This window comes from Psammomys obesus, unplaced genomic scaffold, assembly GCF_907164565.1.
Source record: "Psammomys obesus unplaced genomic scaffold, mPsaObe1.curated_primary_1811, whole genome shotgun sequence".
Taxonomy (NCBI): domain Eukaryota; kingdom Metazoa; phylum Chordata; class Mammalia; order Rodentia; family Muridae; genus Psammomys; species Psammomys obesus.
Window position 1 is genome coordinate 7026265 of NW_026590699.1, and position 16982 is coordinate 7043246.

The 16982-nt window shown below is 52.9% G+C and overlaps 1 protein-coding gene across 2 annotated transcripts; it reads right to left on the reverse strand.

Moving 5' to 3' along the window:
- Window positions 1–8599: 8599 nt before the first annotated feature.
- Ing1 (inhibitor of growth family member 1) lies at window positions 8600–15401 on the reverse strand. 2 transcript variants are annotated; one of them, XM_055608507.1, is made up of 2 exons: window positions 14845–15401; window positions 8600–10442 (listed from the first exon to the last, which is right to left on the reverse strand). In XM_055608507.1, the coding sequence occupies exons 1-2, from the start codon at window positions 14978–14980 to the stop codon at window positions 9739–9741; spliced, it is 840 nt and encodes a 279-aa protein (XP_055464482.1). In that variant the 5' UTR covers window positions 14981–15401; the 3' UTR covers window positions 8600–9738. The 2 variants fall into 2 exon arrangements, with proteins under 2 accessions (XP_055464482.1, XP_055464483.1); XM_055608508.1 differs by lacking the exon at window positions 14845–15401 and adding an exon at window positions 13325–13428.
- Window positions 15402–16982: the final 1581 nt, after the last annotated feature.

The window sequence follows — 16982 nt, forward strand, 5'->3', positions numbered from 1 at the left end:
TGGCCAGTACACATTTACACCACCACAGCGGAGGAATATCAGATGCAGACAGAGCTGGTAGCAACATTTGCATGTGTGGACACATACATGACTATTAACCACTGTTACAGGCTTTCAGAGACACAAATGTCTTCAGCCCAGAAGCCCAGGCTGCCCACATGTGCTGTGGTGGCCGCTCCAGGCTGTTTATCCAGAACGCGTGTGCTTAGCGGAGCAGACAGCACAAGCCCAGAGTAGTCCTTGAGGTCTGTGTGTACTGAAAGTATAGTTTTAAAATTGACACTTGGGCAGACATTGAAAAAGAAGGTGGATTTGCTTGTGGCTCTGGTGTGTGCGCAATGCTCAGACCTACCCTCTCAGTTTCACTCTTGGACACCTTCTCATGTCGTTTTTCTGTTAAGTTCCCACATAGAGAAGGTGGACTTGAGATTTCCATTAGAGCCAAGTTTGGTGGCTCATGATCGGATTCACAGGAGTCCTAAACAACTTTGAGGCCATCCTGGGATACACAGTAAATTCTAGGCTAGCCTAAGCTACAATGTAGATCCTGTCTCAGGAAGACAAAACCAAGAAAGACCATGCGTGCATTTCAGCATCCTGTGTGTATCTCAAGGATTTCACATCATGAATCTGGTGCTTGAAGAGAAACCGCCAGGGCAGGTGGCTGCATGTCTGTATCCTAGCATCTGGAGGTGGAGTCGGGAGGGTCCAGGGGTTGAGGTCACCCTTGGCTAGCACGGTCACAGAGGCCAGCATGGGCTATATAAAACTGTCTCAAAATCAAAACGCAACCACCAGATTTTATTTCAAGATGATTTCAAACTAAGAGCACTGCACAGACATCCTCATGGCCCTCAGCTGCTGACATGTCTCTTAGCATTCTCTCCCGTACTTATAGGTTTGCACTTCCCGAATCATTTGAGAGTAAGTTCGAGACATGAGGTCCCATGACTCCAGTACCGATGAGGCCGCTCTCCCAGTGCCCGTGGCTGCCCTCAGCATGGCCCCTGTCCATCGGCACAGGGTGTCCCACGGCACAAGGCCAGGATCGAGCGTTTAAACTGTCCTGTCTCTGTGGTCTCTTAAGTCCTGGGAAATGATCAGAGGAGTTGTTGAGGGGTGTGACACGTGAGCACACCTGTGCGAGGCAGGCTGCTGTCCCTGCCTGCATCTCCCGAGTGCGCTCCTGCTCCTACAATCAGCTTCTGCCACTGCTCAGTTCAAGCTGAGTTATAAGACTTAGCAGAGCCTGGCAGAGCTCGGAGGCAGGGCCTGTGCTGCCCCTCTGTTAAGCTGGTTGCAAAGGAAGCTGAACTTCGAGGGATCCGTGAGCCAATCTGAGGTCATGGCCAGTGTCAGCTGAGGACAACGTGGGAACATCTCTGGCAGCAGAGGAGGCAAACTTCAAGTTGCCATCATTTTTCTAAAACGTTGCAATCCGATTCCTGTAATTGGGCAATTTACCCACCCTGTAAATGTCTCTGTTCTTCTACTGGAGTGGCTTCATGTGGCTTAAATTAAGGTACAACTGAGCCACTTTCCAGTTAATCCCATTATCACAGATAGCTCATGTGAATAACCAACTTGCGGAGAGTTCCTTAAGCCACAGGGAGGTGTTGAGTTACAGAATCAAAGAGTCTGGAAAAGGAAATTGCTTTGATGGTTTTTCAGAATTTCAAACTAATGACTTAAACTTGAAATGACTGTTTCTGGCACTCATCCAAATTGTATTTCCTGTACCCACAGGTCCTGGGAAGTAACAATGAGTCAGTCATGGACCCTGCAAGTCAGGGTTTACTGGGTGGGAGGGTGCTGATGAGACTCCTGGCCCCAGCAGCATAGCGGCCTCGACACCCTGAAGTCCCTCAGACCCAAGCAGATAGGCAAAAATATTTGTTTTCTAGACACCACCTCGATCTGTGACCTGGGCTGGATGTGGTGATTCAAATGAGAATGGCCCATACGGGCTCATAGATCTTAATATTTGGTCCCCAGTTGGTGGAACTGTTTGGGAAGGATTAGGTGTGGCCAGGTTGGAGGAGGTGTGCCACTTGGGGTGGGCTTTAAGGTTTCAAAATGCTTGCCCCAATCCCAGTGTCTGTCTTTCTCCCAGGTGTTTATGGATCAAAATATAAGCCCTCAGTTACTGCTTCAATGCCCTATCTGAGAGTCTGCTGTCACCTGTAAGTTGCCTTGGTCACTTGTGACTCTTCACAGCAATAGCAAAGTAACTAAGACACTGGCCTTGAACCTGTCCTGCTGAGTGCTGGATTACAGGTGTGAATCTGCATGTGTGATCTGAAAATGTTTTCAAATGCATCTGTTAAGATGACGGAAGGTTAAGAGAAAGTCACAGAGGCTGGGACCCAGGTGAGCACCAAGTCCTCAACGCCAACAGCCTAAAGCTACACAGAGCCTATAAGAAGAATTCCAAGTGGGAAGAGCTTTCAAAGCTTCTGGCAAGAAAACAGCAAGATGCTATCGAAGGCGACCTGATGAGCTACTGACTTTGCCCAGTAACCGCAGAAGCTGGAAGTGGGTAGGACGTTCACAGCACGAAGACTATGCAGGTCTCTGCCCTGAGCCTCAAAAACGGTGAGACACATGGTGCTTTTCCACATGAGTTGAAAGGGTAAGTGGACCTCAGCAGACAGAACTCAGCCAGTGTTTCAGGCGGGGAAAGAAGACTAGATAGAGCTTCTGGGAAGCAGCGAGCACAGACAACAAAGACACGACTGAGCATACATCCAGACACACACAGACTCGACAAATCAACGCAAATGCATAGAGAAGGGCCTTTGTACTGTGGGCAGGTGTGTGTGTGTGTGTGTGTGTATGTGTGTGTTTCAGGTCTCCAGCAGTGCAAAGTCTTAGTTGATCAAACACCATGGCCAAGGCAATTTATATAAGAAAGCATTCGATTGGGGCTCACAGTTCCAGAGGGTGAGGCCATGACCATCATGGCAGCAGGCAGGCAAGGCGCTGGAGCAGCAGCTGAGAGCTCACATCTGATCCACAGCTGCAGGCAGAGAGGATAGGCCCAGCATGTGCTTTAGAAAACTCAAAACACACTCCTAGTGACATGCCTCTTCCAACAAGGCCACACCTCCTAATCCTTCCTGAACAGTCCACCAACTGGGACCCAGACATTGGAATATATCGGCCTATGGGGGCCACTCTCGTTCAAACCACCACACAAGGTTAAGCGACCGCTGTCACCGGGCAAGCTGTAAAGCTTACTTTTAACAGGGACCTTTCCATAGTCTGAGGACAGAGCGGTGCTGAGGAGCTGTTATTTGCTCTGCTGCTCACCGGGTCTTGCCACCCACTGTTCTGCTGAGGTAGGTAGAGCTCCTTGCCATTGGCCTTTCTCTTGGCTCCGGCAGACAGAGGTGAAGACGAGGTGGCTCATGTGCTGCCCTGGTCACACACGGCAGATGGCTGCCTCTCAAACCCATTTTCTCTCTGCATGTTCCTGGCCTTGATTCCCTGCATGAAGCTCAGGTGCTCAAGATCACCTGTAACACACACACACACACATATACACACCCCTACCTGACTAAATAAATACATCTTTAAAGGCTGAAAAGTTTTGTAAAAAAAGTTAAAAGAAGTGTTTTGTTTACATGTATGTATGTGCAATGCATTCATGCCTGGTGCCCTTGGAGGCCAGAAGAGGGCGTCACATCCCCTAAAACTGGGGTTATAGAAGGCTGTAGCTGCCCTATAAACTCTAGTTATAGGTGAATCCAATGCCCACTTCGGAACCTGTGGGGTGCCAAGTATGTACACACATGATGACATACCTACATTCATGCAGCCAAAAACAACTTGTTATTTAAAGTAAAAAAAAAAAAAATCAATCCTTAATAAAATAAAACAATAATAAAACCAAAGCTTCTGTATAGCAGAGGAAATAAAAGTGAAGACAAGCCCCGAATGCCTTTAATCCTAGCACTCGGGAGGCAGAGGCAGGTGGATCTTTGTGAATTCAAGGCCAGCCTAGTCTACAAAGGGAGTCCTGGATACCCAGGGATATTACATAGAGAAACCCTGTCTCAAAAAACAAACAAAAGTAGTGAAGACAAAACCTTCAGAATGGGAGACAAGATATTCATTTGACAGAAAATATATAATTTAATAAATTAAGCACAAAGGAAACCCCCAATAATCCAATCAACAAATAGGCAGAGGAAATGAATACAGTTCTCTAAGGCGTGAGCAGAAGTGGTCAATGAACATACATCCCACCTCACCCTAGACGGGACTGCTTCCAAGAAATAAAACATGTGAGCGTGCTGGCGCACACCTTCAGTCCCAGCACTTGGGAGGTGGAGGCAGAAGGATCTCTGTGAGCTCAAGGCCAGCCTGGTCTACAGAGGAAGTTCCCCGACAGCCAGGGTTACACAGAGAAACTCTGTCTCAAAAAACAAAACAGCTGGGTGGGGCCGCACACGCCTTTAATCCCAGCACTCAGGAGGCAGAGGCAGGTGGGATCTCTGAGTTCTGGGACAGCCAGGGCCATTACACAGAGAAACCCTGTCTCAAGAAACAAAAACAAACCAACAAAAAAGGAATTTAAAATAGATGTTGGGGAGGAGTGGGCCGGGTGAAAAGCTGTTATGCTCTATTGGTGTAAGTTAGCGGGGCCATTACAGAAATCTGTGTCAGTTTCTCAACGAACTGGGCATAGAGCCATTTTCCGACCCAGGTAGACCACTCCTGGTAGCTGCCAAGGGCATCTAAGCCAACATACAGCAGAGGGGCCAGGGTATCCATGTATACTGGCGGGGTGTGACCCGGACTAGGTGCCCATCAGTGGATGAGTGCACACAAAAGAAGCCATGTACACACGGGACAGATCATCAGCCCTGAAGAACACAATGGTATTGCTGGCAGGAAAATGGCCAGTGAATGTCAGACCCGGAAAGTAAGTAGGGGAGCATCTGGGAAGAAGAATGAGGAGGAAGAGAGGGCAACTGGAGGGGGACTAAGCAAGTGCATGGCCTGTGCACAGAACATCATCACGGAGTGGGAGGCCGGCTCCTAGCAAGGATGACCTCCAGGCCACCCGGAATGAGGCGGCTACGGAAGGCCACACACCCTGGAAACACAGCTGGGTGTGGCCTTCCGTGGGTCGGGTCCCTCACCTGAGACTGAAACCCTCAGTGGAAGCTGAATGTGGTGGCACACCCTGCAATCCGGGCACTAGCGGAAGTGTAGGCAAGATGACCTGGCTTTCCAGGCCAGCCACAGCTAGGCTGGGAGTTCCAGGCCTGACTCAAAAATAAACAAAACAAAATCCCTAACCAGGAACTGGGTCTTCTTGGCCACAGGGCTGTGAGGAAGCTCTAACACTGAAAACAAACAAACAAACAAACAAACAAAAACAACAAAAACCCCACAGAGCCTAGCACGTAAAACTGAAATACTTGCATCACCTTTTCAAGGCCACCGTGGACAACATAGACGGGGCGGGAGGCATAGTCTGGTGGCAGGACATCTGTTCTGCAGCTCAAGGGCTTGGGTGCCATTCCTGACCCTCAGAACTTCGATGAACTAGTGCGCATGCCAGCAACGATCAATGCTTCACCCCAAGTTGGCTTGCTTAACAAGCATCAAATAATGTATTTGTGTGTGTGTATGTGTGTGCCACAGCACAACTGTGGAGGTCGGAGGACAACTTTTAAGAGTCTGATCTCCCCTTTCACCTAGTGGGTCTTTAGGGACTGAACTCAAGAGGTCAGGCTGGGAGGCAAGTGTCTCATCTTCAGAGCCATTAATGTGCAAGGATCTTCTTTCTGTTTGTTCAAGACAAGGTGTCCCTGTGTAGTCCTGGCTGCCCTAGAACTCACTGTGTAGAGCTGCCTCTGCCTCCTTAGTGCTGGGATTAAAGGTGTGCAAAACTCCTGGCCAAGAATGCTGCAGTTATTTAGCCTGTTCCTTCTTCTGGTAGCTTCAACCCAGGACTCTATTTTATTTTATTTACTTATTTTTTTGTTTTTTGCCACAGGGTTTCTCTGTGTGGCCTCGGCTGTCCAGGACTTGCTTTGTAGAACAAGCTGGCCTCGAACTCACAGAGATTCGCCTGCCTCTGCCTCCCTGGGTGCTGGGATTAAAGGTGCGTGATATTGCACCCTGCTTGACCCAGGGTTTTAAACGAGGGAAACAACACCCTATCTTTCTTAACCAAGTCAGCTAATACCAAAACCATGAGGCAAAAAAGGAGGGACAGAAACTCATTTTCATTCCACTTGGCAGCATACTCTATAATCCCAGCACCAGGGAAGTGAGGGGGCATGCTACTGTTTATGAGTTTAAGTTACTATTAATAGTCGGATATTCTGCAAGCCCCTAAGAGCGGTAGATCTCAACCTGTGGGTAGGGACCCTCAGAGGTTGAACTTCCCATTTATAGAAGTTGTGCAAGACCACGGGAGAACAGACATTACATGACAATTCATAACTGTAGCAAAGTTATAAGTAGCAACAAAAATGATTTTGTGGTTGGGGGTCACCAGGACATGAGGAACTGTGTTAACCGGTTGGTGGCAGCATTGGGAAGGTTGAGAACCACTGCCCTCGAGGCTATTTCAATCCACACCAGGCCATCTCCTTGCTCCTGCCGCTCTGTGTAAGAACCTGCTGCTTTCCTGAGTCCTGGCTCAGGTCCTGCACACCCTGTGCCTCAGGAAAGCAGGCCCCGCCTAGAGTTCCAGATGGAAAACCCAGACCCCATCAACTGGGTACCCTGAGATTCAAGATGAATGAACAGTTGGCTAAGACAGGGATGGAGACTCAGCTCTCCTTATGCTGAGGGGCCAACGTCCCATGGGCAGGACCCTGTAGCTGGGCAGCACCCCTCCCAGCACCTTGGGTATCAGCCCTCCTGAACCCCCACACCTCACTTTACTCAATTTATCATTTCCTTTGTTCAATTTAAAACAGGTGGAGATGGAGATGGCTCAGTACTTGCTGGGGACCTGTGTTTTTTGATTGCCATTACACCACATCTCAAAACCATCTCTAACTCCAGTTCCAAGGGACCCAATGCTCTCTTTTGACCTCTGTCGGCGCCAGGCACACAAGCGGTGCAGACATTTAAGCTGACAAAACACCCATACACACGAAAAGAACAAGTCCAAAAATCAACCACAATGTGTCCACAGATGTGTAGTGAATACTTAAGACGCAGCTGTCCTCAGAGGTGTGTCCCGTGTCTGCTCCGGTATCCACCTGGGTTGCGGAGCTTTCCTGCACTGTAGGATTTCAACCCTAAATCCAGAGGTCAAAGTGCTTGCCTGACTTTCTTATTGCCCAGTGGAATTGTGCATGACTCAAGGAAGTCAAACACAACAAAGCCTTAGGCAATGCTGTGTTTTGTGCACATGAAGGTGGTGTGGGCACAGACCCTGTGCTGTAGCAGAAAACTCAGCGTGCCTCAGCAGACTAGGCACTGTCTTACTGGAGCAACCCTATTTTCCAAACCACTCCAGCGGGAATCAGGCACCGCTGAGAGGGAAGAATTCTGGATCAGGAGTTAAGCAGTGTAGGGGCAAACACGAAAAGGTCAAAGCTGAGGTCCACACAGAGAGGTGGCCTCGGTGCTCTTCCCTACATCATCTAGTTGTCTGCACCAAACATAAGAAAAAGAACCATGTTCCTTCCATCTTATAACCTTTCATTACTGGCTTAATTAGGAAGGAGAAACTTCCCAACAACTGCAGTTTTGTTTTTGAATTTTACATGTTTATTTACTTTACAGCCCAAGGGTGCCCCCAACTGTGAGTTTTTAGTTCTTTTTTCCCCTTTGAGTCAGGGTCTCACTGTGTAGCCCCGGCTGGACTGGAACTGGCTGTATAGACCAGGCCAGCCTCAAACTCAAGAGAGTTCTGCCTGTTACTGCATCATCTTTAATTTCTAAAATTGTTCTTCTGTAGGTCCAGCACCTGTGTGCCTAGTGCCCCTAGAGGTCAGAAGAGGACATCGGTTCCTGAGCCCTGCAGACACCGGGGATCAGAACTGAGTTTTCCACAAGAGCAGCAAGTGCGCTAAACACTGTGCCTTCCTCTCTCTAGCTCCTTTTACCAAGTATTTTAATTCTATCATCTATCAAACTCTGGCTTACTCTAAGTCGATTTATTCTTTTTTCTGTTATAGGGTTTCTCTGTGTAGCCCTGGCTGTTCTAGAACTCACTCTATAGACCAGGCTAGCCTTGAACTCAGAGATCCACATGCCTCTACCTCCCAAGTGCTGGGATTAAAGGCGTGTGCTACCCCCCCCCCCCCCCCCCCCCCCCCCCCCCCCCCCCCCCCCCCCCCCCCCCCCCCGCCAACACACAGAATGTATGCCCAGTGTTAAGAGTTCTCAAAGGTAGTCATCAGCAAAGCAGCTGCGATGCACACCACACACAAGAGCCCCGCTGACTCTACAGTGCCTGGCCCAGACTCCACAGCCTCGATAGAACACTTGAACACACTCACATCTCAAGCAAAGCACACAGCACCAGGGAGGAAGATGTGGGCTCCACTGGGCGGGTGGTTAAGGGCACAGGCCACCGACGGGCAGCAGCCTCAGACAGCACACACGGAGACAAGCATGGGTGTGTTCCAACCAGTCTTTATTTATACACACGCAGGTCTGAATTTCAGAGGACTCCGACCGCTCATGAAATGTGATTTTTAAAAGCACTGAGAAACACAGAGACCACTCTTAGCTCACAGGCCGTACAGAAGAAACAGATGGAGGGGCTGGATCTCACGAGTGCTCACTTCCTAACCTCTGTTCTAAATACTTTTGGACACTTATTTGCTGGCACAGACATAATGTCTACTCCCTCATTACGTGAGATCAATAATATACAATTTGCTTAAGGCTTTTGTCTAAACTGCTGGTGTATAAATTTTTAAGACAAAAAATTTTAAATGATTTATATGTTAAAATAAAATGCTAAAGAAACAAACTGGCCCAGTTTTATTTATTTCTTGACGCAACATCTACACAGCTCACGCACGCAGCAGGACGCGCACCTTGGCTTCACAACAGCACCAGGCTGCACCTCCAGTTATAATACAGCAGGGGCAAGATGGTGGAAATGTACATTTATACACTTCATATAAGTTAAAGGTGGCTACACTATGACCTAGGGTAGCAAAGGCAAGACTCGGACCCACTGCCTGGACCACGTGTCTGACCTATTAAAAATGTACCCAGTCATTAAAAACGGCCAGTTGGGGAATAGGCCACGTATAAAATATGTCATGTAAAATTTACCCATTTACCTTTTTAAAAAATAACAATAATATTTAGACTTTAAACCTTTGACCAACTTGTCATGTAGATATACATTATGGAAGCAAGAAGCACACTTGCTGTACTTCAGCAACCTGGCTTTTTTTTTTTTGTAAACCATACATTTTTGTTAAAACAGCCAAATTAAATGTCTTCTTTATACATGTGTTAGGTTCCTTCCTTCCAAGTCACTCCCCAACCCCAAAAATCAGTCTGACACTTGCTGACACGTTAATTCGAACCTGTATTTGTAGTTTCTAAAATGCTGATCCGCCAACCCAGCCTGGTGACAAGGTACACCTTGAAGACACAGGCTGCTTCCGCCATCCCGGGGAGGAGCCATCCTAATGGTCTCTAAAAGCACCCATCTGACCGTCCTCACACCTCCGACAAGGCAGCGACGTCATAAATCCACTGTGGGCTTGTTCCCTAGTGAACGTCCACAGACTACCTGTTGTAGGCCCTTTCTTTCTTGGACTTTTCCAGGGCCTTGTCCATCGTCTTCTCGTTCTCCCCTCGGCACTTGGGGCAGTACCACTTGCCCTTTGGTTTATGGTTGAGCCCCACACAAGAGAAGTGGAACCACTCGATGGGACACTCGTCATTGTCGCAGCCAATCATCTCCCCGTAGGAGACCTGGTTGCACAGACAGTACGTGGGCTCGTTGGGGTCGATGGGGAGGTCCGCGGGAGACGCCTCCCTCTCTGCTTTGGCCTTGGAGCGTTTCTTCTTCTTTGAGGTTTTCGCTTTCTTCTCCTTGGGCGTACCTGAGGTGATGTCATCGTGGTCGTGATTATTCGATGCGTTCTCGCGATTCTCATTGTTTCGCTGCCTCCGGGACCGCTTGTTATTCGGCTTATCTGCCTGTGTGATCGCCTCACTCTTGGACTTGTCCTGGCCGGCTTTGCCGCTGCTGCTGGTGCTGTCACCAATGTCCTGGTGAGCTTCAAACAGCTCCACATGGCTGTCCACTTGCCTGGTGCGGTTCTCCACCAGCTCCACCATCTGACTCACGATCTGGATCTTCTCATCGCCCAGCTCTTGACTGCGGATCAGGGCCCTCTGGATACAGTGCAGCACCCGCCTCTTCTGGGTGCCATCTGTCTCCCGTTTGAACTTCTCATAGTAGTCATCCAACTCCTTCAGGATCTCTACAAACAAGAACAATCTGCGTTACACACCCACTAGACACACTGGTAAAGACACTCCATACCAACTAAACAATCCTTTTATCCAGCCCTCTAGTTTGCAATTGAAAAAGAAAAATCACAAGGGGAAGAAAGAGCAAAAGCCAAGTTTCCCTTTGTCATGTGCAAGCCATGGTTCCCATTTAGCAAAGTTGAGACGATAAATAAAAAGTTCAACTTTAGGTAAAGTGCTGCAGCTGGAACCTTTTCTTCCCCTATCAATTACATTCCCATAACTTCTGTTCAAAAGCTTTGTTTTAAGTTAAAGGTTTTCATTCTGTGTTTCTTTGTGTTTGGGTATTGCCTTCCACCTCATCTGAGGTGGTCTCACTGAATCCTCCTGTCTCCACCTCCACAGCAGGGATCATAGGCACTTTCCCCCTGTATTCTTCCAGCAATTTGTATTTAAGCATCCCAGTGTCTAGAATACTCTACAGAGAAAGCATATAGACTTAGATGATGTGCCCTACAGACAGGTTATGACAGAGCCACTCTGTTTCCACTTATGGCCACTCCAGCATGATTTTCTGTACTACTGAAAACAAGGGTGCTTTAAAACAAGTGACAAGGTTTACTGTACAACTCAAAGCCCTTTAATCTACCGCTTACAATAATTTTTTTTAAACAGTCTATGTGTAGCCCTGGCTGTCCTGAAGTCTACAGAGAGGACTGCCTCAGTCTCCCAATACTCAATAATACCATTTTGAGAACTAAACCCTAGTATTAAATTTAAGCCTTCTTAGGGAAAAAAAAAGTCTGTATGTTTATAAAACATAATATGGCACATGTAATTAAACAATTTCTCACGAAAGAAAAGCTGTCAAACAATCTAACAGAAAGCAAAGAATTCAGCTCAGTACCATCCCATAATTCCAGGACTCATGACACTGTGGCAGAAGGAGCACAGCCCCAATTACACATCCCAACCCTGTTTCCTGAACAGCTTTCCCTTTGCACACACACAGTCTCTTGGAGGCTTTGTGGTAAGCCACGGCAGTAGTCAAATAAAGTATTTCTGCTTGAAGGGAATGGGCATTAACACTTCAGTACTTTACATGCGCTGAAACTGCCCTTACCTACCAGCTCAGCTCGGGACTTAACACTGCTGAAGCCTTACCAGGCCTTACTGGAGTACCGAGCCCTTCTCTGTGTGCCTGTGTCCAAGTGTGGTGAACCTCTGTGTCAAGCTGGTAGAGACCTTTGTGCTGACATCAAATCAGCACACTAAGGTTGGAAATAAGCTAGGGAATGAGTAGACTCCCGTCAAAGCTGCAGGGGGAAACCCTAGAAAGTGGGTGGCTGCAGCTGTGCAGTACCAAAGGCCTATGGCCAAGGATGTCAGAGCGCCTCAAACACCAGAAATTAACTACTAAAAACACCGGCTGCTTTAAAAGTAAAAGTGAACAGAACAATTAAACATTCTGCCCCAAGCCTGAAGTTATTTTCCTCAGAGCAGTTAGTGTCCGATTTCTCTCAAGACCCTTTTGCCATCTCTTCAGGCAACTGCTGGAAAAGCCTGAGCTAGGACACTGGTGTGGACAGGCCAGCAGTCAGGGGGACATCTAAAAAAATCACCACCCCCAACCTGCTGTGCTCTCTCCTGACAGTAAACACAGGAACCCAGGCAGGGAGTAGTAGACCTCTTTATAGAGTTCCAGGCCAGCCTGATTTACACAGGTTAGCTGGAACTACATATGGAGACCCTGCCTCAAAACAAACAGAAGCAACCACGACAAAACCCTAGAAGACAACACAGGCCTGACACTCAAGTATCTCAACACATAAGGCTACGTTGAGGTTGTGGAGGCGTTGCAGGAGGCGCCACACAGACACAGGAGGGATGAACAGCCCTAGACTCTAAAAGTAAGTTACTAGGAAGGCCAACTGATACAACGTACTAAAGATATTCTAAAATTTGCATTTTGGGGCACGATGGCACATATCTTTAATTCCAGAGGCAGAGGCAAGTGGATCTTTTAAGAGTTCTAGGTTAGCCAAGGCTACACAGTGAGACCTTATAAAAAGGAAAAAAATACAACAGCATATTAACAAACAGAAGTTTGTGTTATTTAAGTAGGTGGACTCAGCTTGAGCTTAACCAGCAGTCAGGGTTCTTTTGTTTCTGAGACCCAGCCTGGTTCACAGGGCATACGATCAAAGCTGGTCTTGAACTGCTGATATTCCCTCCAGCTGTGATCACAGGCACGTGCCATCGCACCCGGCTACGTTTCAGATAGTATTGGTATTTTGTAGAGGAGTAATTCTACCCATTGCTAATTTAAATTTAACGCTAGCTCCTTTACGCTTAAATTCAGGCGAAGTTATTGTGGAACCTATACAACAGCTCAGATTTGTTTACCCTAAGCAAAACATTCAATCAATAAAACCACTAAAAGCAACAAACAAGCACAACACGGATTCCACATAAGGAGGCATCGGACAGTTTAGTCTCGGACTGCTGCTGGGCCACCATAAAATGCCAGCTGATAGGACGGTGAATAAATGGGACTACAGAACCATCTATTATGTCCAACTACTTTAACCTTTTTAACTATGTAAGGATGCGTTTAACTTCTTAACGAGGCGGTGCTTCCACATGTACTTCTAATAACATATGCAAATAATTCGGGCAACAAACTCCATTTACAACAACCAAACCATAACCCCTTCTTCCTTCTACGCCCGAAGCACTAGGCGGCCGTCAAAAACCCGGTTGGCAACAGTACTTCCGAGCAAAGACTTATTCTAGAGCCATTGCCACAGACGAGCCATCGGCGAGGTGGACAGCACCCGGACACACCGACCCGCAGTCCCGACAGCGGCGCTCCCCGCCCACTCACGCCTACCGGAGACGCGAGAACTGGTCAGAGGCGCCCGTGGGGCGCCACAGCCGAGGCCGCCATGGCAGCAGCCTACCGAGGGCCAGCGCCGCCATGGCCGCGAAGTGGCCGCGATCCACGCCAGCCTCCGAGACCCCGGAAGCGCGCTCCGCCCCTCCCCGAGGCCTTCGAATCGCCGACGCTGGGGGCGGAGGCTGGGAGGGGTGCCAATCAACGTGCAGGACGCGCGACGACGGCACGCCCCGGCAGCGACGGGAGCCAATCCAAGGCCGGAGGACGGGCGACCCGAAGACATTCAAATCAACTCGCCTCCTCCCTCCGCCCGACCCTCCTCCACAGAGAGAAAAGCAGGCAGCGGAAACACACACAGGAGCGAGGCGCCGAGCAGAGCCCGCCCCCGCGCCGCCCACCCCCCAATGGCTCCCTAGCACACTGATAAGGACATTCCACGGGGGATGCCACGACCAATCACCGGGTCGCAGAGGCGGAACGTTCCGCAATATGTTAATGACTCTCCTATAAACCGAGCTGCGAAGCTGCAGCTCGCAGAGAGCGCGCAGGGGCGCCTTCCCCGGCCGTATCCGGTGCGCGGGGCCGAGCGGCGGCCCTCCACCTTCCCCCAACTCTTCCGTTTCCCTGCTGCGCAGTTCTGTAAACAAGAGTAAACTCCGAGCGGCCATCCGCGGTCAAAACAGAGACCCCTGGCCTCGAAGCAAAGTTTCCCCAACAGCCAACAGTTCCCGGCGGGCACGCAGGCTCCGCCTCTTCGGCACTCCGGGCAGCCCGGGTCTCCGGGAGGACTGCAGGTCCCTCACCTGCCCGGCTGCTCTCTAGCCAGAGCCCAGCTCGCGCCCACTGAGCCCAGCGCAGTAGCCGAGCACCTAGCCGGCTGGCGAGCCTCCCTGCCACCCTGCTCCTCCGCCAAGACGCGCCGAGCCGGCGCCCCTCGCAGTCGGCCCGGAGCGGTGTCCAGAGCCAAGGGAGGGCCCAGGCGGGCAGGGCCCGGGCGATCGCGCGACCCTGGGTCGGGACTGTCCAGTACTTTATGTAACACTTGGATTCGGGACCGGGTGGGAGGCGGCGACTCTCCCGACCCGCACTCAGGTCCGCGCGAGTACGGCCCGCAGCCGTCCCTCCAGCCGGGCGCCCGCACCCTGCGCCCGCGGCGCCCGCACCCTGCGCCCGCGGCGCCCGCATAGCACTCCACCTCGCGCGGCCGCCTGCGCCCCCTCCCCGAGGACGCAGCCGAGCCCCGCGCCCCCTCCCCCGCAGCACCGCCTCATCACTTCACTACAAAGAGCGCTTTGGTCGCGCAGCCTTGCAGCCAGCCGTTCGCGCTCCTTCCTCCTCCATGTCCCGGGGCTCGACACACAAGGACCTCGGCGTATCAAAGGCGCTCCAGACCTTTTGTTCCTAGCCCTCCGAGGACGTTACCGGGCGCTCCGGCTCCAACAGGACCGGCCAGCCTCGCCGCCGGGACCCAGGGATGGACGCGGCCGCCCCCGCCCATCCATCACCCGCCGTACCTTGGTATTTGGCGTCGATCTCCCGCATCAGCGAGACGTTCCTCTGCAGGTCGAAAGGCAGTGACTCGATAGAGTCCAGGTAATCCTCCACATAGTTCACCAGGTGGATCTGCTCTCCGTTGGCAGGACTCAACATGGTTCACCCCGGAGGTCCCCGGCGACTCGGCGGCTTTCCGCTTCCTCCACCCCCCGCCCCCCTCAAACACCACGGCCAAATGCAAAGCTCTCGCCCTCCCGCGCCCCCCCGCCGCTCCGGCCGGGCTGGCCGGCGGCTACATCTGGCGCCTGCCGCGCCGCCTCCGGGGCCGCGGGGACCCCGGCGCCTGCAGGCGCGGGCCGCGGCGACCGAGGCTCTGGCGCACGCCCCGCCGGCCGTGCAGGCCCCCTCCCGGGCGGCGGGCGGCGCGGGGGGCCGTGCGTACGAGCGCGCACACACCCAAAGAGGGCCGGCCACCGCCGCCCACCCGCCACCGGCGTGGAGAGCGGAGAGAGCGGGGCCGGCAGTGGGAAGGGCGCGCTCTGCCGCCCGCCTCGCCGCACTTGTCCAACGTGGAAAACCCAAATACCAGTTTCAAACACTTGGGAAACATTCAGCCCCGCGCGCAGCGCGCATGCGCCCCGCCAGCCCCCCCTCCCGGAGGCGGCCCCGCCCCCACCGCATTCACGCCCCTCACCGTCCCGGGCCGGGGGGCGGCGGGCCGCGAGGCCAGCCCGCGCGGGGGCGTGGCCTGGGCTGTCACTGTCGCCGGGGCCAGGGTCGTGGAGGGGGCAGCGGCGGGGCCGCCGGGGCAGGGGCGCGGCGACGCGAAACTTTACTAGGAGTTTGGCACTCGGTGGCGGACCTACGGGGCGGGGCCGCGTGCGGGCCCGGAACGGCGGGGCGGCGGCCTGCTCCTCTACAGACTCGCCGGGGCCGGGCAGCCTCCAGCCCGCCGCCGTCAGGAGCCGACTAACAGGAGAAGAGCCGCCCTCCTCCGGCTTCACTGCATTCCCCCGCCTCCTAGCGCCGTATAAATGCCGCCCCGAGCAGAACTGGCAACGGCGACAGCCAATCCCCGTGCGGCTCCTACCTCTGCGGCCAATCTGGACGCGAAGGGGGTGTGGTGGGGCCGGCACCGCCTCCCGCACTCGGAGTACGAGAGAGCTGTCCTCGGCGAGGAGGACCGAGAGGGCGGGTCCGGGAGAGGCGGAAGTGGGCGCGCATGCGCACGGCTCCCGCGGTGGATGCGGACTCGCGCGGGAGGGCAGCTCCCGAAGCGCGGAGGGACTACCGCTCCCAGCATCCTCGGCGGCTCCCCGCGCCTGCGCCTTCCGCCCCCGCCGTCCCTTTGTGTCGCCTCCCGGTGCCGAGTTTGGAATGGCCTGGAGACAAAGGGGCCCCTGAGGGGTGCTCGGCTCGGCTCGGGGATCTACGGAGGGCGGGCTGGCGGGGGCAGCGCCTCCCTGGCCTTAGCCCTTCCCCTGCCGCCCCTGAGGCTCGCCCGGACCCTCGCCACACTGTGGAGGCCGCGGGCGCCCCGGCGCCCTCCCGCAGGGTCGCGCAGCCTTCGCGTCCCCGTCCCGCCCTTCCCCCACAGCCCCGGATTTAGGCCTTTCTGAAAAGCCCGGGCAGAGCGAGCGGTTGCCCAGGCGACGGCCCCGGCGGCCCCGCCCTCTTCCTGCCGAGGCGCCGCCCCGGGGCGGAGCCTGGCCCGAGGGCTCCGCGTTTGCGCCTTTGTATTGCTGGGGCGGAGGTCCGGTCTTCCGGCCAGCCTCTGTGAGCGGCGGCGTTTTCCCAGTCTTGCCCGGGCGCCCGGGGTCCGCGGCCGAGGCCTCGCGTCGGAGGGCCGCCCTCCGCCTCGCCTGCGATGTCGCCGAGGCGCCAGCTCCGCTCACAGGCTCCAGCCACCTCCGGTTCGCGTGGCGTAGTATTTCAGCCTCCGGTTTCGTCCTCCGGCAGAAGCCGACTCGCCACTTCAGACCTAGAGGATGTAGTGTGAAATGGTTTGGAACAGCTCAGGAAGCACGGTGACGTCCTCACTAACCCCCTCCACGCAGCCCCGTGACAGCTCCGGCTCTTCCAACGCAGTACATCTAAAATAAGAGTATTATTGACGGGTGCTCATCGCAGCGATCGGTCATAACAATGCAGCGAGGGA